Genomic DNA, 22,630 nt, shown 5'->3' on the forward strand with positions numbered 1-22,630 from the left:
AAGGAAGGTCAGAAAACTGTACTAGATTACACCAGTGATTAGACAGCAAAACTGTATTGCAGTAAAAATCTTTTAAGTATCCAGGAGGCTTATGATATCTGGTTGATTGTCTTAAAGAAGGCAGATGAGTATCCAGAACAGAAGTATTGATATCATGCACTAAAGAAGGGTCAGTCGAAGAAATACTATTAGTATCATGAGTATTTGAAGAATTAGGAGTATTTGAGAGATCAATGTAAGAATTCAAAGTTGGACTGTTAGTATCAACTGAACTAGCGTTTCCATCAGAACAAGGAAACATTTACTCATGATTAATGATAGATGAAAAAGGAGTGACAGAAGAAAGATAAATGACTGTTGGATAAGATGAAGCGGAAGTTTCATTTTGAAATAAGAAGGGAAAATGTTTTTTAAAGAATGTGACATCTCTGGAAGTAGTCACTTTGTTTGTAGCAATGCCTAAAACCTTTTATCCTTTAATATGTATTAGGAATATCCTAAAAATACCCCAGGAACAGCTCGAGGATGAAATTTGGTTCTGTGGACAGTTAGAGTGTTAACAAAACATAAGCAACCAAATGTTCTAAGATGGTCTAATTCTGGAGGTTGATTAAAAAGTTTGAAATAAGGAAAGTGATTATTGATACTAGCTAATGGCATTTGATTAATCAAATAGGTTGCACAAAGAATACACTCATCCCAATATCGAAGAGGTACTTTAGACTGGTAAGATAAAGCTCGAGCAGTTTCAAGCAAGTGTTTGTGCTTTCTTTCTACTACCCCATTCTGTTGGGGTGTGTATGCACAACTTTGTTGATGAAGAATACCTTGCTTTTGACAGAAAACTTGCAAATCACCTTCACAAAACTCCTTTGCATTGTCAGATCTTATACTTTGAATCTTAGTTTTGAACTGAGTTTCAACATAGGCAGCAAATTTCAACAAAACAAAAATAACCTCAGATTTAGGTTTTAACAAATGAACACAAGTAAATCGGTTGTAAGCATCAACCACAGTTAAAAACTGATTACAACCATTTGGAGTTTTTGTTTGATATGGTCCCCAGATATCTAAATGGATCAATTCAAATACACCTTTTGTTTTGATACAACTACAAGAAAAAGACTTTCTAGTCTGTCTTGCTGCAGGACAAACTTGACAGATGAATTGATTGGCACAATTTTTGGTATCACATTGTGGATTTACTAGCTTGAGATGAGAAAATGGTTTATGCCACATCCTTAGATGCCATAACTGGGCTTCTTCAACTATTGTGCAACATATTTGTGACTCGGTTTCTTCAGGTTCAGTATGATATAATCCATTGTGAAGACTACCAAGAAGCATTTGATTCCTCTGTGAAAGGCCCTGAACATAACACTTGTCATGAATGAAAACTACTTGACAACTCAAATCCTTACATAACCTCTTAACCGAAATCAGATTGAAATAAAACTCAGGAACATAAAGTACATTATATAAAATGATGTCATTATTTAGAGATATTTTTCTTATATGAGTTATCTGAACTTTTCTCCCATCTGGAACAGTAATAAACTTATTGCTACCAGTAACTGATTTGTAATCTTTAAATAGATCAATATTAGAGCAAATATGATATGTTGCCCCACTGTCTATAATCCAATCTTTATCATATTTAGACATAAGACATATATTTCCTGCTAGAAGAGCATGAGTGTTCTAAGAGTCCTCATTTTGCTTGACAGAAGAAAAACCAGATTGCTGACGTTTGTTTAACATTTCCAGAAATTGATTGTACTGAGCAGCAGAAAAAGTGGTGGAGGATGAGCCTTCTTCTTTAATCAAATCAGCTTGAATTGTAGCAGCAACCTTCTTATCCCTGTTAGATTTGAACCCTGGTGGAATCTTGCAATGAGTGCGGAAATATTGAGGTTTTCTCCCAGGAGCACCTGCCTGAACTCCTTTTGTAGTTTTGTTAGGTACAAACTGATTCTTGTTAAACATACTTTGTGGCTTAAAATTCTTGAAATTTTTCTTCTTTGAAAAACAGGCTAAAGATTCAGTTTGACTTGTCACAGATGATAACTCCTTGTGTATTTCTTCTTGAGCAAAGAGCCTATAAGCATTAGCGATGTTAGGCATAGGATATTGCATCAATATATTCCCTCTCACAGATGCAAATTCTTCATTTAGTTTCATTATAAATTGAATCATTCTTTGATCTTGCTGCATCTGATAAACCCTATGTTCCAGATTACATGTGCATTTCAAACAGGTACAAGTAGGAAACGGATTTGCATCATTGACTGCATCCCAAATCATTTTAATTTTAGTGAAGAATTCAGATATATTATTAGAACCTTGACTCAATTCAGCTAACTGCTGCTCCAGTGAATACACTTGTGTCATGGATGTATAGCCAAACCTTTCCTCTAGTTCAATCCAAATTTCACGCGCACTTTTGAGAAACATAACACTTTTAGCTATCACATCATCCATATTGAACAACAACCAAGCACACACTAGATCATTACACCTTTCCCAGGCTTTATACTCAACTGTAGTTGGTTCAGGCTTGCTTATAATACCATCAACAAAATCGATTTTAATCTTAGCTAATAGACTTAGCATCATCGAACATTTCCAGTTATTGAATCCAGTATCATTGAATTTGACGGATACTAACTGAGTAGTATTAGAATCAGAAGGATGAATGAAATAAACACGGGTAGGATCCTTATTAGGTGGTAAACACGGTCTAGATCTAGTTTCAGACATAGTGAATCGAGTAATGAATTGATTTATTTTTGAAGATTGGTGAATTAACAACAAATCATTGCTTAGATTGAAGAGAATCAGAATATACTGGTCTAATCACAAAATTAACAATAAATCGTTGCTTAAATTGAAGAGAATCAAAATATACTGATCTAATCACAATTTTGATGAAGAAAATTAATGAATTAACGATAGATCGTTCCCAAATTCTATAAACAACTAATATGCACACACAAAACATTTATACATCTCAACCAATATCAACAAAACACTAATCGTTACTAATCGCAAAGCTTGAAATCAGAAATTATTATGAACAATGAAATTGCTAGGAAATATCGATGACGACGAATCGAATAAATCGACGATCTATATAATGAAGAATTGAAGACAAGAACAAGATCACCTGAAAAGAACACCGATTAACTGTTGATTTTGATTGAAATCATGCTCTGATACCATGATGATAATGCAAATATAATGCATTGAAGGTGTAGAAATGAGAACTAGAAGATATTATTTTCTATAATCCATCTGAATCTGTTTTACAAACTTAACAAACTTATGAAGAAGAAGAATAGAGTCTTATACACACTACTACCACTTTTGTCACTTTTTCAATGACTATATATACTGCAAATTGTGTCCACAGAATTTATAACAGAATGTTGAGCTGTAGTTAGCTGAGCTGGGCATTAGCTGGCAGAGATGAGGTCAGAGATGAGGTGGCTAGAGTAATGGTTGAACGTATAGGACCAACAGAATTTGCATACATGGATATGCCGAAGGAAATGAAAGACTTAGGTTTTACAGAATTATTTCTACAGTGACTGAGTTTATATTATCGGTTTCGCTAAACTGTGAACACTTGGAAATAATTCTACCAGTATGTTGTTATTTCAAATTAATGTGAAAAATGAAAATTGTATTGAATGAATAAAATGTACAGATTGTTTTGAGTTATATACAAGTTTACAAGAACAAACTTTTAGGCGGGAAGTAACTAACTCTCAACTAGATTAAATGTCTAATCTACCCTTAACTAATTTCTAACTTAACCACTATCTATCTTATGCAGTCTAATACCCTCCTTCAAATTGGCAGGTCTGAACATGTTTCGAACTCCCAATTTGCTCAATAAATACGTTAGTCTTGCAGCTATCAAAGGTTTAGTAAGTAGATCAGCTGGTTGCTGTTTGGTAGACAAGTACACAGGTTACACCAGCCCTTCCTTGACTTTATCTCTGATGAAATGGCATTCCAGCTCGATATGCTTTGTCCTCTTATGAAGAACTAGATTTTCAGCTATGTGAATTGCAGATGTATAATCACAATACAAAGGAACTGGTGTAGGAATCTTGAAATATATTTCTTTGAATAGATTGTACAACCAAGTGACTTCACATAGTATAGTTTCCAAAGCTCTGTATTCCGCCTCTGCAGAAGATCTTGCTATTGTATTCTGCTTTTTGCATTTCCATGAAATAAGTGAATCTCCTAACATGACACAATATCCAGACAATGATCTTCTAGTCATAGGACATGTAGCCCAATCAGCATCACAAAAAGCTTTCAATTTTAATGGACTTTTAGCTGATAAAAACATACCTTGGCCAGGATTACCCTTTATGTACCTTACTAATTTCAGTGCAGCCTTCCAATGAACATCTGTTGGTGCAGCCATAAACTGACTCAATATATGCACTGGATAAGAAATGTATGGTCTGGTAATTGTCAAATAAATCAACTGCCTAACCAATCTTCTGTATTGCATAGCATCAGGAAAAGATGTTCCAGAATCATACTGGAGATTATGTTGAGCTTCCATGGTTATAGCACTTGGATTTGCAGCTAACAGACCTGTATTCTCCAGCAAATTCATTGCATACTTCCTTTGATGTATATATATGCCTTCTGAAGACCTTGTTATTTCAAGTCCAAGAAAATAGTTCAAGTGTCCTAAATCTTTCAGTTTGAACTTAGAAGCAAGAAACTCTTTTATCTTTCCAATTTGCTTGACATAAGAACCAGCCAGTATTATGTCATCAGCATAAACCAGCAATACTGTAACTGAAGTAACTGAATGTAGATAAAATATAGAAGCATCTCCCCTTGATTGTGTAAAGCCAAATTGGATAACAGCATCAGAAAGCTTATCAAACCACTGACAGGATTAGTGCCAACAAAAGAAGCAGGAATAGGCACACCTGGAGGCAATCTCATGTACACTTCTTCATGAAGATCTCCATTTAAAAAAGCATTGGTAATGTCCAACTGATTAATATGCCAGTTTTGAATAGCAGCAATGGATAGTACCATTCTGACAGTGGCCATTTTAGCTACTGGTGGAAAGGTTTGAAAATAATCCACTCCTGCAGTCTGTGTAAAACCTTGAGCCACCAATCTGGCTTTATATCTTTCCAAAGTACCATCAGATTTATACTTGACTTTATAAATCCATTTACAACCCATTGCCTTCTTGCCGGGAGGAAGAGAAGTAATTTGCCAAGTATTATTGGCTTCCAAAGCACTCAGTTCTAATTGCATTGCTTTACACCGGTTAGAATCTTTTATAGCTTGAGAATAAAATAAGGGTTCAGGGATGACAGTGGAATTTGCTACAAAAGCCTGATAAGTTGGTGTAAAACCTTGCACGGAATCAACAATATGAAGTGGATATGTAACAGTTATGGCACAAGTCTTATTAAGAATTGTTGGAAGACCTGTATAATCTGAGAACTTAACTGGTAATTGTTTTACTCTAATAGGTCTAGAACTTTTCTCAGGTATAGGTAATACTGTAGCAGAACCACTATCAGAAGAAGATATATGATCAGTGTTATCAGAATCATGAGAATTATCAAGATGAGAATTAACAGAAGGTGAAGTATCATGAGAATGATGTGAATCATATGAAATAGAAGGAAAATGATGATGTTCCAGCTCAGTGTGTGCAGAAGATGGAGTATTTGACAATTCTAAATCATCAATAAAAGAAGAATCTGAAGGAAACATGGTTGAAGTAATGGAAACAGATGTAGTATAGGGAAAAACATTCTCATAAAAGACAACATCTGTAGACACAAACTTATGACATGTTTCAATATTAATGAGTTTGTAGCCTTTTTGATGTTGAGGATATCCAATGAACACATATTTAGTTGCTCTTGGAGTAAACTTATCTGCTCTCTTAGACAAGGTAGAAGCATATGCAAGACAACCAAATACTCTCATATGATCATAGAGAGGTGGTTTATGAAAAAGTATTTCATAAGGAGATAAGTTGTTTAAGATTTTAGATGGAGTTTTGTTTATGATATAAGTGGTAGTGAGTAAACAATCTCCCCAAAGATGAATTGGAACTTTTGAATTGAATTTGAGAGCTCTTGCAACAGAAGAAGATGTCTGTGTTTTCTTTCAGCCCTTCCATTTTGTTGAAGAGTCTCAACACAAGAACTTTGATGATCAATTCCATAAAACTGAAACAATTTTGTAAGATCTTTATTAAAAAAATTTGAGCCATTATCAGATCTCACAATTTTAACTAAGGCTTTGAAATGATTCTTAATGTGAATCAGAAAATTAGAAAAAATTAAGAATACTTGAGATTTATTTGATATCAAGAAGGTCCAGGTACATCTACTACAGTCATCCACTATAGTAAGAAAAGAATTACAAGTAAAATATGTCTTATACTTGTAAGGCCCCCACAAATCACAATGTAACAAATGAAAAGGTTCAGTAGAATGACTAGTACTAGCTGGAAAAGAAGACCTGATTTGTTTAGCAAAATGACAAACATCACAAGGAATAAAACTATAGAACTCAACTTGAGTAGAAATAGCACTAATCTTCATATTGTCGAAGGATTGTCGAAAAAATCATTTTATAAATTAATCTTGTAAATCGGGAACGAGTCTCGTTGTCGGGAGGGGTACTTTTACCGGATTTTTCTAATCCTGACATGCAAGATGAAGTTCATATTTTTTAATAATTTTTTCTTATGACTAAAATTGATATATCTTAACATCCGTACGGTTGGATCGTCGAAAAAATCATTTTAAAAATTAATCTTGTAAATCGGGAACGAGTCTCGTTGTTGGGAGGGGTACTTTTACCGGATTTTTCTAATCCTGACATGCAAGATGAAGTTCATATTTTTTTAATAATTTTTTCATATGACTAAAATTGATATATCTTAACATCCGTACGGTCGGATCGTCGAAAAAATCATTTTAAAAATTAATCTTGTAAATCGGGAACGAGTCTCGTTGTCGGGAGGGGTACTTTTACCGGATTTTTCTAATCCTGACATGCAAGATGAAGTTCATATTTTTTAATAATTTTTTCATATGACTAAAATTGATATATCTTAACATCCGTACGGTTGGATCGTCGAAAAAATCATTTTATAAATTAATCTTGTAAATCGGGAACGAGTCTCGTTGTCGGGAGAGGTACTTTTACCGGATTTTTCTAATCCTGACATGCAAGATGAAGTTCATATTTTTTATTAATTTTTTCATATGACTAAAATTGATATATCTTAACATCCGTACGGTTGGATCGTCGAAAAAATCATTTTAGAAATTTATCTTGTAAACCGGAAATCTCATTTATAGAGTAATACTTTTACAATGGTTTCCTTGAAAAACCATTGTGTAAAGATAAAATAAGACAACGCTTTTTTTTATTATAATAACCGTTGTGTGAGCATATCAGCTTTTTTTCAATCTAACGGCTAATATCTAATCTCATTTCAATCAAGGGCTATCATTCAGACACTTCAGCAATCCGAGTAAAATGTTTACAACCAATCATGGGGTGCCACCTCATCAGGTGGTGCCCATTGAAATTATAAAATAACTATTTCAGACAACTGTTTTGTTCCGTTGTATGAAGTTTTCTAAGACAACCCTTGTAAAAACTGTTATGTGAATTACACAACGTAATATCTAAAAGCTTGTATGAGACCAACTAAGACAACACTTTTGTTTTAACATAAAACCGTTGTATAAGAATTCGGCTATTTTTCGATCTAACGGCCAATATCAAATCTCATATCAATGAAGGGCTCTCATTTCGCCACGTCAGCAATCCTTGTGAATGATTTACCACCTATCACGTGCTGCCACCTCAATACGTGGTACCCATTGAAATTCCTCAGACAACGGTTTCATTCCGTTGTTTGATGGTTTAGAGGACAACCTTTCTAAAAAACCGTTGTCTTAATTACACAATGTAATGTCAAAACTGTTGTCTTATATCCCTATACGTTAACATAGTAACAACGGTTTGTAATCGTTATGTTAAAGATCTACAACAACACTATATTTAAAAAACTGTTGTTTGACTCGATGAGAGGATACAACTTGTACAACAGTTTAAAAAAGATGAATATCCGTTGTTTGTTCTGGAGCTCACACAACTGTTTTTTCTGTAAAATCAATTAACCGTTGTATGATTTTTTAGGACGACGGTGTTTTTTTTTAACCGTTGTTTGTCAAGTGTTGTCTGATTGCATTATCAATTGAAATCCGATAATATTCTTGTACCGAAATCATTAACATATCATATGATATTATATATCAGAGTCCGTAAAATATCGTAACACAAAATCATGTATGTATCGCAAATATTTGAAAACAAACACAACACAACAGTTTTAAAAAGGTAGGGTTTGAAAACTCTTATGGAGTCCAAGCTACGTTTCCCGACTTCCTCTAATTCCAGGTTTTCTAATCAACAAATATCATAATGTTAATCAACATTCCTACTCTCATCACCAACTTAAATTCTAGTAATAAGTTCAATAATTCATAATTTTCAATATTCGACCGACTCGAAATAAGTATCAATCCTTGGTCGAAACGGACGGTCAAAGTAGTCTTCTAGAGTTGACTTTACCGAATGTTACTATTACGTGACTCGCACTCTATCATTTTTAATAAATTTTATAATAATATTTTAATACGAAACCACCTCGCGGAGCTTCTTGAATTCTTGCAATATTTATCATAAAAGTTTCATTTCGATAAAATGAATTTAATTAGGTGAAAATCATTTTAAAAGTTCGGTCATCTATAATAACTCCCCTCAAGAACATCATGTTCTTCAGGCAACAATAATCAACCTTAAAACTAATTAACTAAACATCAAGATAATATCAAATCAATCATCAAAATCATACTTATATCCAAGATCCTTACTTTTCTTGAAATTTAAAACTTAAACAAAGTTTGGATGAAGGTTTATACTTTTCTTGGTAGCTTGGGAGATTCTCTTCTTTATGGTTGAATCTTGGGAGGGATTGGTTGTGCTTAAGGATCCTAAATCATGCCATGAAAATCAAGAAAATAAAAAGAGATTTTCGGAGTTACTATTCACCACCAATTTTGAGCAAGGATTTGACTATGCTATACTAATCCAATGGCCATGAAATTTTGAACGTACCTTTTACATGATATGAGGAATCTTTGGTTAAAATTTGGTGATATTTAAATGAGTAGAACATGAGATGAATTTTTCTTTCCATGGTGTTCTTGAAATCAGCATTGTGTTTTGTAGAGAGAAAGAGAGAGAGAGAGAGAAAGTTTTGTTGCTTCTTGGAAATGCTTCTCTTGGAAGATTTGTGAGATATGATTTAGTATATATCCTAGTACTACTAAATTCATGAATATCTTGGCTAGCATCCTAGATTTGTAAGCTATTCTACTTAATTTAGACTTTAGGTTTACTATTATTAGCCTTTAGGTTATCATTTCCTATCTAGCTAGGTTTCTATTTGGTTACTTGACCATGGTTAGTTTCTTACTCTAGTTAGCTTGTATATTTAGCTTAGTTTGATACGTTTATTTATTCGTTTACTTGTTCGCTCTGTCACTTATTTTTTTCATAATAAATTCTCGTAAACGGTTCACGGTGTAAATTCTTTCTTATACGTTCTTTATGTTTTGAAGTATCGTACTTGGATTTTAATTTGTAGGATTTTAAATTTATAATTATATCGTGATTCTCGTAATCCTTGATGGTTCATAGATACGGTTATTTTTCAAAGTTCGTTTTCTTCGAAAACTAATAGCGTTTACATACACTCATTTGGTACGTATAATCACAATATCAACTCGGAATCTTAAATTAAAAACTCGTATATGGTGTGGTCGTAAAAGTTTTTATTAAACCGCAAGGTTACCATTTATAAAGGTCTTTTACCGATGTCAAAAATTTGGGTTCTTACAGTTTGTGTTAGGAGGGAAGGCAAAAAATGGCTAGGGGAGAATCAATTGTGAAAATTTGGTTAAGGCGGGGAAGAAAAGGGGAGGTAACGGGACAATTTTTAAAATGAGTTTTAGACATCGCTTTAGGACTAGGCTGATGTAGCCGTATTTCAGAAAAAAATGAGAATAAACAACAGTTACATCTTTAACTGATGTCTACAAACTCTTTAACATTGTTTAAAAACCAAGTGATGTTAAAACTTCTTTTAACATTGGTGGCATTTCCAACCGATGTTAAATGGGTGATGTCTATTGCTCTGTTTCTTGTAGTGCTTTCTCAGAATCAGCTTCTCATTCATCTTGGTAATTTACAACATGGATTATATATTCTGCATCCTGTTAAATCTAGTTCTGCATCTCAATTTTTCACCAACAAAGCTGCTTGTCTCTCCATATCAACTGAAGCTAAACCGTGGCATTTGAGGCTTGGACATTTGTCCTTTCAGCAACTTAGAATCATTCAACCTAGTTGTTCTATTAAGAATTGTACAAAAGTAGATTCTTTCTGTCATATTTGTCCTTTAGCTAAACATCATAAGAAGTCTTTTTCACATAGTTCAATCAAGACTACTGCCATTTTCCAGCTTATCCATGTTGATATTTGGGGCCCTTATAGGGTTAAAAATCACAATGGATGTACTCAGTTTGTTATTATTGTAGACGATTATAGCCGATATAATTGGATTCATTTGATCAAATATAAATCAGATGTTGTTTATGTTCTGACTCAATTTCTTAACTATGTTGAGACTCAATTCCATACTTCCGTTGGTTGTGTTAAAAGTGATAATGCAAAGGAACTCGATGAAGGTGCCATGAACAAGTTGTACCAGGCTAAAGGAATTATACATAAGACTACTTGCAGTTACACACCACAACAAAATGATGTAGTTGAACGCAAGCATAAACATCTACTAGACACTGCCCGCTCTCTTGCTTTTCAATCTCGTTTACCTATTTGTTATTGGGGAGAGTGTATATTATGTGCTTGTTATTTATTTAACCATATGCCCCTTCATAATATTAACAATGATACACTCTTTCGAAGACTATACAACAAACCTCTTTGTCTTGATAATTTGAGGATTTTTGGCTGCCTCTGTTATGTTTCTAATAACACACCTAATCGTTCTAAATTTGATCCTAAAGCCTACCCTTGTGTTTTCATTGGCTACCCTCCACATATTAAAGGATACAAGATTCTTGATTTTAAAACTAAAAAGATTTTTATTTCTTGAGATCTTAATTTTCATGAGCATCATTTTCCCTAGCACATTATGCCAACACCTTCTGATTCTCAATATAATACAGTTATTTTCTTGCTTAATGTTACTTCCACTAAATTATTTTATTCTTATGATATATCAAATGATACTTTTTCTAACACTAATCCTAGTGATTCTACTCAAAATGATGGTAACCATGACCGTTCTTCCACCACATTGTCACCAGATAATTCTGTTTCTGAAAACACTCAATCTGATAATTCATCTGATATTTCTTCTCAAAATGCCACTGTTGTTCCTTAAGGCAATCTACCAGGGTCAGAAAGGCTCCTTCTTATTTGAATTCTTATCAGTGTCATTTGACACATCTTGAAAGTCTCAATGCATCACCTCATTGGTGTAATTTAGTTCTGTATGACGCTTTTCCATCTACACACAAAGCTTTTCTTTCACACACTAGCTTTATTGTTGAACCTAGAAATTATATCGAGGCTTCTACACATCCTTTGTGGCTAGAAGCTATCAATAAGGAATTAAAAGCCTTAGCAGATAATCACAATTGGGCTTTAGTTGATTTTCCCCCGCGGAAGAAAGCGATTGGTAATAAATGGGTTTTTAAGGTCAAGCTCAATTTTGATGGTTCTTTAGAACGATACAAAGCTCTTTTAGTTGCAAAGAGCTTCAATCAAAAGCATGGTATTGATTACGATGAAACATTTTCACCTGTTATAAAGATGACAGCAATCCTGTGTTTGATTGCTCTGGTAACTAGCAAAAAATGGAAACTATTTCAGTTGGATGTTAATAATGCGTTCTTGCACAGTGATTTAAAGGAAGAAGTTTATATGAGGATTCCTGATGGTGTGCCTCATCTACCTAACCAAGTTTGTCGTTTAAAGAAGTCTTTATATGGCCTTAAACAGGCATCCTGAGAATGGTTTTTTAAGCTTTTACGGGAGTTGCTTTTACAAGGTTATACCCAATCCAAAAACGATTACAACTTGTTCACTAAATTCACTGGAGGCCAGATCACTATTGTTGTTGTTTATATCGATGATATTATCGTCACAGGTGATAATTTGGTGGAAATTGATGAGCTTAAATCTCATCTTCATCGGGAATTCAGTATTAAAGACTTAGGCGAGTTTCATTATTTCTTAGGACTTGAAGTTGGATATGTATCTGAGGGTATAGTGTTAACACAACGCAAGTTTGCTACTGAGTTGCTTCAAGGTTGTTCTTTGGATATTACTCGTTCTGCTGTTACTCCCCATCCTCTGCATCAGAAGTATAACATGTCTAATGATGATTTAATTTTTGATCCTGAAATGTATAGGTCACTAGTAAGTAAGCTCAATTATCTTACCAACACTCATCATGACTTATCATATGTTGTTCAAACGTTGAGTCAATTTATGCAACACTCTCGTTCCACTCATTCGGCTGCTCTTACTCATACATTACGTTATGTTGCACAATCTACTGGCCAAGGTATTTTGCTTAAAGTCTCGGATACTTTAACTGTCCAGGCTTTCTCAGATTCCGATTGGGCTTCTTGCCCTAACACTAGACGTTCCATTACAAGTTACGTTATTCTATTTGGAAATTCCCCAGTCTCCTGGAAGTCTAAGAAGTAGGGTACTATATCACGATCATCTTCTGAATCCGAGTATCGTGACATGGCTTTACTTGGTTGGTTCATCTTTTAACTGAACTTGGCCTCACTAGTTTAACTCTGATTACTCTTCATTGCGATAATCAATTAGCACTTTACATAGCTAAGAATCCCGTCTTTCACGAGCGTACCAAATATATAGAATTTGATTGTCATTTTACACGTGAAAAGGTGTTACAAGGGCTCCTGCAATTATCATATCTTCCTACTACTCACCAACTTGCCGATGTGCTTACAAAGGTCCTTCCTTCTCCTCATTTTAAAGAGCTACTCAGCAAGTTCGGTATGTCTTCTACATCCTCCAACTTGAGGGGGGATATTGGCTATATTGATCCTGGAAATATTGATTCAGGACCACATCCACGTCAGATATGCGAGCCATATCATTAGCATCATTTCTATTTCTATCATTTCTATTACAGCTGGCACATCCCGCACATATTGTATATAAGTTCAAGAATTAGTTAGGCTCAGAGTTAGTTAGATCAATTACTCTCTTTCTTTTCCTCTGTCTTTTTATAATCTATCTTCATAATAATATGTAAATATCAAATCTTATAGTTACAGTTGAATGGCGTTCTTGAATCTCATCTTTTACCATTGATATTGCTCATATTAAAGTGAAGATAAACTATCAATTTTAATTTTGTTGTTTCATCTTTTTTTATACCATTAAATTCTTTCAATACACATATTTTAAAGATGATATATTATTTAATTTTAAATAAGATCTTTACTATTTTAATTTAATGTCAGTTAGTAAAATTTAATTTCTTGAAAAATATTGAATTATTATTTAATTGATTAAATTATATTTTACTAATCATGTATTTTTTTATGAAAATCTTATTTTTAAATAATACAAGAATTTAATTTCAGTGTACAATATATACTTACATTTAATGTAATATTTGAATCAAAATTGAGCCTTCAATTATATTTAAAATTAAACAGATTTATTATAATACTGAACCAAACATATAATATCATCAATCCCGTACCAACTTAACTCATTTTTCATTCCAAACTCATACGGCCTAGTGAACCAAAAGGATCCCAAAATGTTAAGATATAAGTAACTTATGTACATTATTTTAAAAGATTATTTTAAATATATAAGATATAGACAAGCATCAACCCCCTTCATAGACACACATATGATATATATGACCAGATACATGCATAAGGAACAAATATTCTACAGCTTTCTGCTATCAAAAATACAGGTAAGCCCACAATTCTTCTAAAAAACATCGTGAAAATTCAGTGCCAGTGGCCACCTTTTGTATCAAGAATTTTAGAAAATATTTATTGACAGTGATCTAACATTTTTATTTTTGTATACCTTTTTTTGTTAAATCAAGCTGTTTTCACAGGGAAATTAAAAAGATTCTGTTAAAAGTAAGTGCTAGATGTTATAAATCTTGAATTGTTTGTTTATCTTGTTGTATGATATCAAGCTATGTACCTTGTGTGTTTGTTTATGATATCCTACTGAGTCCTAGAGATTTGGGGCTAAGAGAATTTATGACTAAATTTTTGAGGTCAGCCAGAATCGGATTTTAATTAATTAATTTAGTGACTTGGAAGACAGCAGGGAGTTTAGTCACTGCCCTGATTTTGCATCTTCTTATATATCAACTCAAGTCTCACATCAAAGAGTCAAAGCTAAGATTTCTTTTAACATAACTATGTAATTAAGAAAATTATTTAACTGTAGCCATATAACTTCTTTATCAACTAATATTGTAGTTTACCTGTTAGTGTGTTTTGACTAATGTACGTAATCATTGATGATCTTCGGGTTCGTTCTTGACATTGTTAATTTAGCTTAAGTTTCCTGTCAGACCCTATATTTTGCTTCTAGTCTTTATAGTATAAACCTTCTACTAAATAGACAATTACAATAATTGTCTTAATTTTACAATATTCATGTGTGGAATGTTGTTGATCATGATTCATGATAATCAACCATTTGCACACCTTTGTAAATTGTGTGTTGGAAAATTGGGCTTAGAGGAATTTCTGTAAACATTTAAAGAGAAAATTAGTGTAGTTCTTGCTAAATTTGTTTCAGTAAATCTTCAGTTATCTTCTTTCCAGATGCGCTGAACAGTACGCATGATTTTAAATGCTTCACTTTTTCACAGATCACATTAGTTATGGGTCCCTGTAAGATTAAGTGGACTGTTGAAGAGGAAGACGATATGAGAGCTGGAATAGCCAAGCATGGTGCCGGTAAATGGCGGGTTATTCTCAAAGACCCCCAGTTCGGAAGTGTCTTGCGTAGGCGCTCAAATGTGGACCTCAAGGTACGATGAACCTTGCACACCTTCTTTCATTGCTGATAAAAAACTTTACTCACAGTTTGAATATGAACAGTAATAACAATCGGGAAGCTAATGCCCATACTATTATAGATACCGTTGGCAAAATAATATATGCAAGCCTTTCTTGGTGTCCTTCCTTTTCTCCGATTTTTTCAAACAAATATTGTTAGGACTTTCAGGACAAGTGGAGAAATATGCAAATCATAACGAATGGCCAGCCTCGAAACAGATGCAAGCCTGTACCAAAGAAAATGGAGGAGACCAGCCGAAGCTGTGGTAAATTTGTGGCTCTTACTAGTGAGGGCTCTGATGAAGATGAAATCGCTGAACCCGAGCCACCATCCTTATTTAAAGAAGCATCACATGAGCGTGTTTTTGAAAAGCTAACAAGGTTTTCGTTGGAAGATACAAGAACTGTTCCATTTGATGGAAAACTCATCGAGGTAATTAATCTTTTTTGGTTAGAAGGGGGAAATAAAGCAGTTTCTATAATTTATTTCTCTGCTGCAATCTGGTCTTTCTGCCTTTATTCTTTAAGCTTGTTCAATTCACATAGAGGGTTAATATAAAGATAAGATATATATACTTTAGAGTATTGGTAAAATCAACAAGCATATTAACTTTTTAAGCCAATATGAAGATAGACTTTTTAAGTCATTTGATGAGTTTTGTTTCTCATTGACTTCATTGTGAAGTTCCAACTTTGAGATGTTATTCCTCTAATCATAAGCTTGATTTACTTGAGAGGGTTACTGAAAAGATCAGATACACATACGATTATTGTTGATTTTCTGATATCGACAAGCATATTAACTTCTTAAGTCAAATATGCTCTCATTGTTTGTTGTTGGCTTTATTGTGAAGTTTCTATTCTTAAGTTGTAAATTATAAAGATTTTAAAGAAAACAAATTTAGGGTTTAGTTTCATCTATATATAATTAGGAAACATATCTATTGATAAACTCGATTTCTGAAGGGACTTGGTCAATGCTTGATGATCATAAGTTGTGTCATATATGTTCATAGTAAGGTATCACTGTCCATTACAGTAAAAAGTAAAAATTAATTTGAAAGTACTGCTCATGGGTTTTCAATCAGGTCGTATACATAAAATATTTTGCTACTATAGTTGGTGTTTTATGATGTGTGGCTGTTGTTACTTGATCTTGAATCAGTAGAAAGTAGACACCTTGTTGTGCATTAATGATTCGTATCTTTTGGTGTTACTCTTTTAGAGTTTCCATTATTTCATTGTCTGCTATAATGAAATTGAATTTTCTATTTTTTGTTCTTCATATACCAAGCAAGTATCAACTTTCTATATCTATGTACATTTAGTTTGTGGATATGATAGGTACGGAAGTTATCTGTTTGATCTTCTTTGAGATTCTTTGGTTTTATTTGCTTTATCTTCTTTTCTGGACACTTACTATTGTTCTCATTAATTTCATCGCGATAAGTTTGACGGATACCTGTGACTCCATGCTCCTTATATAAGCTCTTTGTGGTGAGAACTATTGAATTTTCTAGTACAAATTACACTTACTTTTTTGATAAATTCTAATCTGATCAGTAGAGTGTGTCATGTACTAATCTCAATTCTTCACTCATTACCTTTTCTTAGTTTTCCTGTTTTAACCAAAAAGCATGATCTTGAAGAAGTTCAATGTGCAAATGAGTGAAGAGATTAAGTTTTTTGTCTGAGTACTATGATCCCTTGAAGTACAGTGGTATACAAATATGTATGTACATGCATGCTAATGTATTACCGATTTTGTACTACAAAAAAACTGTTTGCTAGTCTGTGGGCTGATTTTTATGAATAACTATGCTGAGCCTACAGCATCATGTAAATTTTAGAGCATCAGTATATACTGCATTAGTCTCAACTTCTATTGATATAAACTCTAAGATTTTATGATTAATCTTAGTTCTAATGGATATCTTCATAGTGCAGATATATGTGTTTGAAGGTCTCGCTAAAGCTTATTGTCGATTTTGATTATCTATTAAATTATGACCAGATAAGTTGCGTATTATAGGTTTAGATCCATTAAACCAAAAATGTTCAAGTGAAGTATGGATTATGTTTTAGGCCCTAGCAAATTATAAATACATATATCACTAACAAGTAGAGCATCACAGGATTTCTTGAGGCTTATCCTTATGAAAAAAGACCGAGTTTTCTAATCAGTAATATTTAATAAGTAAATCTCACATGTGCAGCAAGGAATGGAGTATGATTCAGCATACTCATACAGCCTACGGAGCGAAGTTAATGCAGAGCTGATAAGTATAGGGCTGATGAGCCCTGAGGATATTGTTGCTGCTGTTGTAGAAGCAGTTAAGGAGGCTGAAGCTGCTATGGCAGAGGCTGAAGAGGCGGAAAAGGAAGCTGTAGAGGCTGAAAATACCGCAGAACAATTAAAAGCTTACAGTGAAAAATTAGAAAAGGAAATAAGGGAAAAGAAGGCTAGGCCTGGTAATATATCATTCATTCTAATGCTTTCTGCGGTCCAATTTTACTTTTTGTTCTAAATATCTCCCTTTCAAAAATTTAAGTCGTTTTCGATCAAATATGATTATATTAACTTCTTCAGATCCACCCTTACTCTCTCTCTCTCTCTAAATAAGTTTTTTTTCTGCTAAAACTGTTTTTGAGTTTTTAAAATTATATAACAAGTTACTGCAGAAGTGATAGGAACATTCTATTACAAGCTTCAGAATATTGATTCTATGTTTCAACTTATTGTTTATTGAACAAACGCAGGTTATGCAGTACCTAAAAGAGGAAAAAAAGGTCGCAGCAAGCGCTGAACTTCTGGTTGCTGCTGGCTTTTGCAAATCATCACTATTAAATATAGGTGGTTCTGTAATGTTGGATTAATATATCAATTACTGGGCTTGTTTTTCTTACTTTAGAATTTGATGATAATGCAAATATAATGCATTGCAGGTGTAGAAATGAGAACTAGAAGATATTATTTTCTGTAATCCATCTGAATCTGTTTTACAAACTTAACAAACTTATGAAGAAGAAGAATAGAGTCTTATACACACTGCTACCACTTTTCATTACTACCACTTTTGTCACTTTCTCAATGACTATATATATATACTGCAAATTGTGTCCACAGAAACTGTAACAGAATGCTGAGCTGGGCATTAGCTGGCAGAGATGAAGTCAGAGATTGTTGAGAATGATTCAAAATTATTTGAATTGTTTTCTTGAATATTTGTTGATTAGTTTGTTAGGTGTTTTTCAAATAATTAGTAGATAAGATAAATTCTAGTTTTTAGGAGTTTTAGTTTTTTTTAGTGTATAAAAACACACGTTGGTTATCAGAAATTAGATAGAAGTATGTATCTCATTTTATTCACTACTTCTCTATATTTTTCTCTCTTTCTTTTATTAGTCTAAACACCACACCAACAGTGGTATCATGAGCCTTATTGATCTTAAGGGTCTGTGATATAACATAGCCATGTCTTCAAATCAAACACCAAATCTTTCTCCTCCATTTTTTAGTGGTGAAAATTATCAAGTATGGGATGTTAAAATGAAAACTCATTTGAAAGATTTGGGTTTATGGACATGGGTGAAAAGTGAGAGGGAGATACAACCTCTTACAGACAATCCTATTCTAAATCAAATCAAGTTTCACGAAAATGAGTCAAGTAAGGGTCTAAGGGCTTTATCAATTATTCATACGGCCGTGTTAGAATCGATTTTCACAAGAATTATAGCTTGTGAAACAGGAAAAGAGGCTTGGGACAAACTAAAAGAATTGTATGAGGGCAACGCAAGAATAAAGAGGATGCAAGTTTTAAATCTCAAAAGGGATTTTGAGACTTTAGCCATGAAAGAAAAAGACACTATACAAGATTATTATAAAAATTTGATGGGTGTTGTTAACAAAATGCGGCTGATTAGAGAAGATGTGCCTGATAGCAAAATTGTAGAGAAGATGTTTGTGAGTTTGCCTGAAAGGTTTGAGTCAAATCTTTCATCTCTTGAAGATTCAAAAGTTATAAGTGAACTATCATTATCCGAGCTAATTAATTCTCTGCAAGCTCAAGAACAAAGAAGAGCGATGAGAAACAAGGAAACTGAAAATGCGGTGGAAGGAGCTTTTTTGGCAAAAACTCAAAAGCAAAAAATAAAATTTACTCAATGTGGTCATTGTAAGAAGAATGGACATGAAGAAAAATAATATTGGAACAAGGAAAGACCTAAATGCTTTAAATGCAAGAGGTTTGGACATGTGCAGAAGTATTGTAGAGTCAAGACGGAAGAAAGTGTCAATAAGACACAAGTATTTGATGAAGAACTATTTTGATATTGGAGAGAAGTGCTCCAATGTGTACGTTGGTGAGAAGTACATCAACATGAAACTGTGGAGAGAAGGGCTCCCAAATGAAACTGTGGAGAGAAGGGCTCCCAAATGAAACTGTGGAGAGAAGGGCTCCAACAACAATGGTGATGGTGGGAAGTACAGCATCATCGAATTAATTTTTAGAATTTTGAATTATGAGGGAGTGTTGAGAATAATTCAAAATTATTTGAATTGTTTTCTTGAATATTTGTTGATTAGTTTGTTAGGTGTTTTTCAAATAATTAGTAGATAAGATAATAACTAGTTTTTAGGAGTTTTAGTTTTTTTTAGTGTATAAAATCACACGTTGGTTATCAGAAATTAGATAGAAGTATGTATCTCATTTCATTCACTACTTCTCTATATTTTTCTCTCTTTCTTTTATTAGTCTAAACACCAACAGAGATGAGGTGGCTAGAGTAATGGCTGAACGTATAGGACCAACACCCCCCCTCAAGTTAGGTATTGTAGGAGACTGAGGATCATGAAATCCTAACTTGGAAAGAAGCTCTTTGAAATATAGAGAAGGCAAAATCTTAGTAAACACATCAGCAAGTTGACAATGAGTAGGTAAATACGTGAGTTGAATTAAGCCCTTCATAACTTTGTCCCTTGTAAAATGACAGTCAATCTCAAAATGCTTCGTACGTTCATGAAATACAGGATTTTTAGCTATATGTAGTGCGGACTGATTGTCAAAGTGAAGAGTAACCGGCGTAAGACCTGAAACACCCAATTCCACCAATAAACGAATAAGCCAAGTGACCTCAGAAGAAGCAGTTGTCGTTGCCCTGTATTCATCCTCGGAAGAGGACTTAGAAATGGTACTTTGTTTCTTCGATTTCCAAGAAACTGGTGAATTTCCTAATAGAAGAACATATCCTGTAATAGATTTCCTTGAATTAGAACAAGCAGCTCAATCAAAATCAGTAAAAGCCTGAAGCTTTATGTCAGTATTTGCTTTAAGCAGAATACCCTGACCAACAGTATGTGCCACATATCGAAGAGTGTGTGTTAAAGCAGCAAAATGAGTAGTACAAGGACTGTGCATAAACTGACTAAGAGACTGCACAGTATAGGCTAAATCAGGATGAGTAGTTGTTAAGAAATTTAATTTTCCATCTAGAGACCTATAGTCATCAGAATTTGACAAAGAATCACCTTCACCAGCTGAAAGTTTCATATTTAAAGGCAATGGAGTCGTAGCCTTCTTGGTAAGATCAAGAGCACTATTGTCAAGTAGCTCATGAGTAAACTTCTTTTGACTCAAAAATATACCAGTAGAGAGATAGCTGACCTCTATGCAAAGAAAGTAATTTAATCTGCCAAGGTCTTTAATACCAAAAGTCTGATGCAAAAAAACTTTAAGTTCAGAAATAGCTTCATGATCAGTACCTGTCAAGATAACATCATCTATATATACTGCCGCAATGCAGATTAAACCAGCAGTGCTTCTGATATAGAGACTATAATCATTTTTTGACTGAACAAAACCTTGAAGAATAAGGGTATGAGTCAATTTGGAATGCCACTCTCTAGAAGCCTGCTTAAGCCCATAAATTAATTTTCTGAGTCTGCAAACCTTTACTAAAAGGATTAGGAACACCATCTGGCACTTTCATATACACTTCCTCGGATAGATCACCATGTAAAAATGCATTGTTCACATCGAGTTGATGAACAAACCAATCAGAAGAAGCAGCAACAGCTAGAATATACCTAATAGTAGCCATTTAAACCACAGGAGAGAAAGTCTAATCAATACCATATTTTTGGTTAAAACCCTTGGCTACTAAACGGGCCTTGCATCTGCTTTAAGTTTAACTTTATATACCCATTTAGAACCAATTGCCTTTTTTCCTTTAGGTAAATCAGTCAATTTCCAAGTATTGTTAGCAGATAAAGCTACTAATTCTTTGTTCATTGCTTCAATCCAAAGAGGATGTTGTGAAGCTTCTGAATAAGAGGAAGGTTCAATTATATCACATATCTTAGAGATAATACATTTCTTCTCACAAGGAAGGTCAGAAAACTGTACTAGATTACACCAGTGATTAGACAGCAAAACTGTATTGCAGTAAAAATCTTTTAAGTATCCAGGAGGCTTATGATATCTGGTTGATTGTCTTAAAGAAGGCAGATGAGTATCCAGAACAGAAGTATTGATATTATGCACTAAAGAAGGGTCAGTCGAAGAAATACTATTAGTATCATGAGTATTTGAAGAATTAGGAGTATTTGAGAGATCAATGTAAGAATTCAAAGTTGGACTGTTAGTATCAACTGAACTAGCGTTTCCATCAGAACAAGGAAACATTTACTCATGATTAATGATAGATGAAAAAGGAGTGACAGAAGAAAGATAAATGACTGTTGGATAAGATGAAGCGGAAGTTTCATTTTGAAATAAGAAGGGAAAATGTTTTTTAAAGAATGTGACATCTCTGGAAGTAGTCACTTTGTTTGTAGCAATGCCTAAAACCTTTTATCCTTTAATATGTATTAGGAATATCCTAAAAATATCCCAGGAATAGCTCGAGGATGAAATTTGGTTCTGTGGACAGTTAGAGTGTTAACAAAACATAAGCAACCAAATGTTCTAAGATGGTCTAATTCTGGAGGTTGATTAAAAAGTTTGAAATAAGGAAAGTGATTATTGATACTAGCTAATGGCATTTGATTAATCAAATAGGTTGCACAAAGAATACACTCATCCCAATATCGAAGAGGTACTTTAGACTGGTAAGATAAAGCTCGAGCAGTTTCAAGCAAGTGTTTGTGCTTTCTTTCTACTACCCCATTCTGTTGGGGTGTGTATGCACAACTTTGTTGATGAAGAATACCTTGCTTTTGACAGAAAACTTGCAAATCACCTTCACAAAACTCCTTTGCATTGTCAGATCTTATACTTTGAATCTTAGTTTTGAACTGAGTTTCAACATAGGCAGCAAATTTCAACAAAACAAAAATAACCTCAGATTTAGGT

General features: G+C 33.6%; 3 protein-coding genes across 5 annotated transcripts; 2 read left to right on the forward strand and 1 right to left on the reverse strand.

The window, feature by feature from the left end:
• Positions 1-1,701: 1,701 nt before the first annotated feature.
• Positions 1,702-2,760, reverse strand: LOC141703761 (uncharacterized). Its single transcript, XM_074507192.1, has one exon. It carries the CDS (start codon positions 2,758-2,760, stop codon positions 1,702-1,704), a length of 1,059 nt encoding a protein of 352 aa, XP_074363293.1.
• Positions 2,761-14,083: 11,323 nt separating this feature from the next.
• On the forward strand, positions 14,084-18,380 carry LOC141703764 (single myb histone 6-like). Of its 3 annotated transcripts, XM_074507197.1 has the most exons (6): positions 14,084-14,164; positions 14,303-14,339; positions 15,089-15,250; positions 15,439-15,711; positions 17,495-17,750; positions 18,039-18,380. In XM_074507197.1, exons 3-6 carry the CDS (start codon positions 15,101-15,103, stop codon positions 18,083-18,085), a joined length of 726 nt encoding a protein of 241 aa, XP_074363298.1. In that variant the 5' UTR covers positions 14,084-14,164; positions 14,303-14,339; positions 15,089-15,100; the 3' UTR covers positions 18,086-18,380. The 3 variants fall into 3 exon arrangements, with proteins under 3 accessions (XP_074363298.1, XP_074363296.1, XP_074363297.1); XM_074507195.1 differs by lacking the exon at positions 14,303-14,339 and having other exon boundaries at positions 14,116-14,164; XM_074507196.1 differs by lacking the exon at positions 14,303-14,339 and having other exon boundaries at positions 14,116-14,164; positions 15,448-15,711; positions 18,039-18,374.
• Positions 18,381-18,753: 373 nt separating this feature from the next.
• LOC141703762 (uncharacterized) lies at positions 18,754-19,482 on the forward strand. Its single transcript, XM_074507193.1, has one exon. The coding sequence runs from the start codon at positions 18,754-18,756 to the stop codon at positions 19,480-19,482; it is 729 nt and encodes a 242-aa protein (XP_074363294.1).
• Positions 19,483-22,630: the final 3,148 nt, after the last annotated feature.

This window comes from Apium graveolens, unplaced genomic scaffold, assembly GCF_009905375.1.
Source record: "Apium graveolens cultivar Ventura unplaced genomic scaffold, ASM990537v1 ctg7081, whole genome shotgun sequence".
NCBI classification, from domain to species: domain Eukaryota; kingdom Viridiplantae; phylum Streptophyta; class Magnoliopsida; order Apiales; family Apiaceae; genus Apium; species Apium graveolens.